Source organism: Molothrus aeneus, chromosome 32, assembly GCF_037042795.1.
Source record: "Molothrus aeneus isolate 106 chromosome 32, BPBGC_Maene_1.0, whole genome shotgun sequence".
Classification (NCBI taxonomy): Eukaryota; Metazoa; Chordata; class Aves; order Passeriformes; family Icteridae; genus Molothrus; species Molothrus aeneus.
Window position 1 is genome coordinate 2,514,970 of NC_089677.1, and position 4,464 is coordinate 2,519,433.

The 4,464-nt window shown below is 44.0% G+C and overlaps 1 protein-coding gene across 1 annotated transcript; it reads right to left on the bottom strand.

Annotated features, from left to right (window-relative positions):
- Window positions 1-706: 706 nt before the first annotated feature.
- TMEM52B (transmembrane protein 52B) lies at window positions 707-3,815 on the bottom strand. Its single transcript, XM_066568453.1, has 5 exons — window positions 3,768-3,815; window positions 3,139-3,182; window positions 2,429-2,467; window positions 1,359-1,525; window positions 707-957 (listed from the first exon to the last, which is right to left on the bottom strand). Exons 1-5 carry the CDS (start codon window positions 3,813-3,815, stop codon window positions 707-709), a joined length of 549 nt encoding a protein of 182 aa, XP_066424550.1.
- Window positions 3,816-4,464: the final 649 nt, after the last annotated feature.

The following is a 4,464-nucleotide window of genomic DNA, read 5'->3' on the forward strand; positions in this document are numbered from 1 at the left end:
ATAATATTTTTTAATTCAAATATAAGAGCTTGTGACTACCATTTCAGAATTGCTATATATCCCATTCAGAACCAGACTCTGTTCATTCTGTGTATCCTGCAGGGCATTAAGAGCACACTGTGTACATACTGTCTGTATCTATGCTGTCTTTCATTTACAAGCAGATTGTTTCCTTTTTTTTTTAATTTACTATAAATGATTGTCAATTTCCAGAAGTTTGATGTTAATATTGGGTTGCAACAGACCTTTGCAAAAGTCTTTTTTTTATTTTTTCTTTTTTTCTTTTTTTTTTTTCTGTTTTGAAGACCTCTTGCCATCCTGAGGAAACTTAGGCTAAAGGCAAGAGGAATGAGACTGCATCTGCAGGCACCCTGCAGAACAATAGCCTACAAAATGGCTCAACACCTTGATCCTGCTGCCTGCTTATTTGTGCAAAGTGTGATTCTAGTGTTGTGTGCATGTAATGAATGGGCTTGGAGAATGCAAATTATCTTTAGGAGGTGTCAAAGAGAGCCATTAGACTATGCTAGATCTGAAAATATTTTGAATTTTAGTTGCTTCTTCCCCCCCCCCCCCCCGCCCCCCACCACCCCTTCTCAATTGACTAAGGGAGTTAATCTGAAATTCTTAAAGCCCTGCCCACTTGAATTAGTCTCTGCATGCAGCTATCCTGTATTTTTTGCTATCAGGTAAAACCAGACATCCATCAGTGTCCTGGGAAGGCTGGCTGGGCGTCCTTGCCCTCAGCGGGCGCCTGCGGCTTTTCCTCCGGCACCGGGTCCAGGTCCGGCACCTTCTGCCCCGCCTTGGCCACGGTGAACCTGCTCATGTGCAGAGCTTCTTCGTACACGGGAGGGGTGTCAGGCGCAGAGAGGGGAGGGGTGCCCTGGGCAGCGCTGTGGGAGCGTGCCACGGCTAAAATCCTCCTGGCAGCAGGCCCGAACACCGAGTGGAGAGCTGGAAGAGAGGAGACCAAAGCTGTTTGCCTCACCCTGAAGGCATCACGTGGTTAGAGGAGGGCAAGGATACCCACAGGGCATAGGATCTTCTCTTCCCACAGCCAGAATGTTTCCTTTTCCTGCTCCTTCAGTTTTCCCTAAAAGAGTATGTGTGTGAAATCCTGCCAGCAGCATCCCACAGTTCCTCTCTCCTGAAATGCCACTGAACTCTTATTCCACCCAAACGTGTCTCACAGCTGACACCTTAGCTTGCAGCACGCACAGAGGTCGCTTCCCCTCCATCCGGCCATGAACTTCCCTCCCTCTGCCAGCCCCGGGGTGTCACCAGCTGGGCTTTACAGTGCAGCCCCTCCCTTCGCAGGGTGCTGAAGTCCCCAGGATGGGGCAAGGCCAACTCACAAGTGATGGTGCTCTGGAGGGTGCTGTCATGGTCAAAGGCAATGACGGTGACCTCGTAGGGCTGGGGGCCCGCCTCGTCCCCTGCCTGCTGGCACTGGAAGCAGCACCTGACGCAGACAGAGACCAGGCCACACAGCAGCAGGAGCCCCCCGAGCACCAGCACCAGCCTGCAACGGGAGGGCACACAGAATTAGGACAGAAAGGTTTTGTTTACAGGACACCTCCTAATGTCTCTGATTGCTTGCAGCACGGCTAACCTCAAAGCTGAACAAAGTCACCTGGGGCTTTGTCCAGCTGAGTTTGGACAGTATCCAGGGATGCAGATCCATCATTCCCTCCAGGCACCTGTTCAAGTGCTGCACCATCGTCAGGGGAAGCATCTTTTCTCCTGTCTAATCAGAATTTTCCTCTCTGCAGTTTGGTCAGCTGCCTCATGTGCTTCTACTGAGCACCTCTGAGAAGTCTCTGTCTTTATTTTCTCTCAAGATCCCCCCTGGGTAGTGGAAAACTGCAATTACTTTATCCCCTTAGCTTCCTCCAGGCTGAAGAAACCTGGTTCTTTTTATTGGCTTTCCAGGGGACTGGCTTCAGTTTGCCAACATCTGTTTTGTACTAGGGGACCAAAACTAGGAATGCCAGACATCTCGTCATGAGTGACAAGCAGAGAGGAAAAATTGGATCTTGCAATCTTCTGGCATACCCTTATCAATTCAGCCTTCCAGATTTTCAGCAACTACCATCCTTCTTAATCTCATCCTGGTGGGAATAACTAAGAAATCAGACAGAATTTACTTTAAAAATCAGTCTTTTGAAAGGCATATTGTGCCATGAATACTTTATTAATAGTGTTCATATGACTAAATATGTGGAATAAAAAAGGAGGCTGGTGGGTCAACTTTTGTTAAAGGCAGTGAGATATCTGAGGGGTTGCCTTGGTCTTGTAGAGATTTAGAGAATCCCAGGAAAAAGGAGGGGGTGGCATCACTCTTGAGCAGGTCACATTTAATCCCATCCTTTGCTACTGCAATTGTCTAGAGATGCAGATATTTAGAGTAAACATGTTATCTTACCAGATATACCACAGACGGTCCCATTCTGTACCTGAACAGCTGAAGAGAAGAGGGTACAAGAAATAGTTATCCACAGAACACCAAATAAAGGCAAAGATCCCTATGGTACCCTCCTCCCTCTCCCCTCATGCTCCCCACTTACTGTCCAAATTCCAGATGCCACAATGATGAAATACTCATTGTGCTTTGTAGAGGACACAGCTGTCCAACCTCATCAATATCCCTGTTGGGTCAACCCTTCTCTTGGATTTATATCTTGACTGTTTTCCTGATATTTATCCTTGCCCAATTCCCTTTGCAAACTTTAGAGATCTGCATTCATGTTTGTTTTTCTTTTTTGTCAATATATAATTTTGATTATTCTTAAAAATGATATCACTGATAGTAATATTCAGCAAAGTGGTATATTTCAAACCATTTTTTCAAGGAAAGTTTGATTCTAAATTCATAATCCCAGTCAATTGAAATTACAAAAGGCTCTTAACTATTGCAGTAATGCAAATAGGCAGCAGGAGCAGTACCACACAATCAGCATGTTGATCAATAAAAATAGTAATTGATACAGTTCATAGTGACAGTAATGGTGATTTTATATGAATTTTTAATACAAGTAAATAAGATTTTCTGGAAAATGTCAACCATCAGGTCATAATGCCCATGTCCAGTATTGCCTTTTCTCTAAAGAAGAGCAAGATTGACAAATACTTAACAGTTCAGTGTTAAGGCAGCCTTCCTCACCTCTCACATGGGGGAGCTAGAAGGAAAAAAGCAGCAAAGACACAGCTAGAGTGAATTAAATCTTTGTCAAATGCATCTTGTATATCTTTCATATTATGAGTCTGGATCTCCTATGGTAAAGATGCACTGTTATCTATTTTCCATTGTTTCTATTGTATATTTTGCTGTAGATTTGAAGTTACTCTTATTAACTTCCTGTGGTCCTTAAAATCTTACTTAGTACTGTTCTGAACTTCATTATCACCACAACCTTCCCTTCCTCCACTACAAGCCATGTCATTCTCCAGCTGTAGATCCTTCTCCACGCTCAAATATTAAGAACATCGAAATACCCTGCTTCCTATTATACCCACCCTGGCTTGAAAACTGCTCTGTCCCTCCAGCACTCCTACCCTTTTCATTCCTTTTCCTTGGGTACCCTGATGTCTGAATTACCATCCCTGCAATAGTAGCAAATATTATCTTCGCTGTGTGTACCTTTTAAATGTCCAGCTCTTTCTAATATCTGGGAAATTATTATTCCTAATGGCCCTCCATCTTTCCAAGGTAACTCCATAGCCAAGCAGAGACCCCATGAAGAGGAAAGTCAAAGATGACTTACCCAAAAGAAACTCCCTACAACAAAGCAGATCACGTCTGAGTTATGCATCCCTGTAAGGTAGTTTTGTGGCCTCTTGGTGTTTCAAGCTGCTTGGAGTCTTCTTGTCCTTTCTACTTTCAGTTCATCCTCACCAGTCCAGTGGCCAGGAGAAGGAGCAGCTTCTGTGCTGTGTATTGAATCCTACTCTGCTTCTTTCTGTCCTTCAGGTTTTTGATTTCCCTCTTTTCCTTTTTATCACTGGCAATTCCTGATTTTTTCTGCCTTTCTTTGTTATTCTATTGGCCCAGTTCTCTTCCTCTTTTGAAGGGATTTTTAAAACCTTCCAGTCAGATCAGGAGAAGAGCAGTGGCTACAAGTTCTTGCTTTAGATGTTTAACTTGTTCACTGAAGGGCATCATGAGATCTCTGCGGGCCTGACCCTTCCCTTCTATGAGCAGAAAGGGTCTCTGAGTTTGTTCATTCCCAATTATTTCTCTCCCCGCCCCTACCCTGAGGGGAGTGGGTTGAAGGTCATGTTACTGACCTGTTTAATTGGAGTTCAGATTCCTCTCCATCCTCCAGTACCTTTTCTGCTCCTGCACTCACATTGTCCTACCTCTGACCATCCAATCTACTGACTTGGAAGTGAAAGAATTTGCCATATAATAACTATATCCAGCAATAAATAAATACATATATATATATATATATATATATA

What these genes read in the sequence shown, in the direction of transcription:
- TMEM52B (XM_066568453.1), bottom strand. Translation starts at nt 3,815, where the DNA reads ATGCATAACTCAGACGTGATCTGCTTTGTTGTAGGGAGTTTCTTTTGG. An exon ending in TTGTAGGGAGTTTCTTTTGG is followed by an intron (nt 3,183 to 3,767) that starts GTAAGTCATCTT and finishes TTTTCCTTCTAG; the next exon opens with CTCCCCCATGTGAGAGGTGA. An exon ending in GACCGTCTGTGGTATATCTG is followed by an intron (nt 1,526 to 2,428) that starts GTAAGATAACAT and finishes CTCCCGTTGCAG; the next exon opens with GCTGGTGCTGGTGCTCGGGG.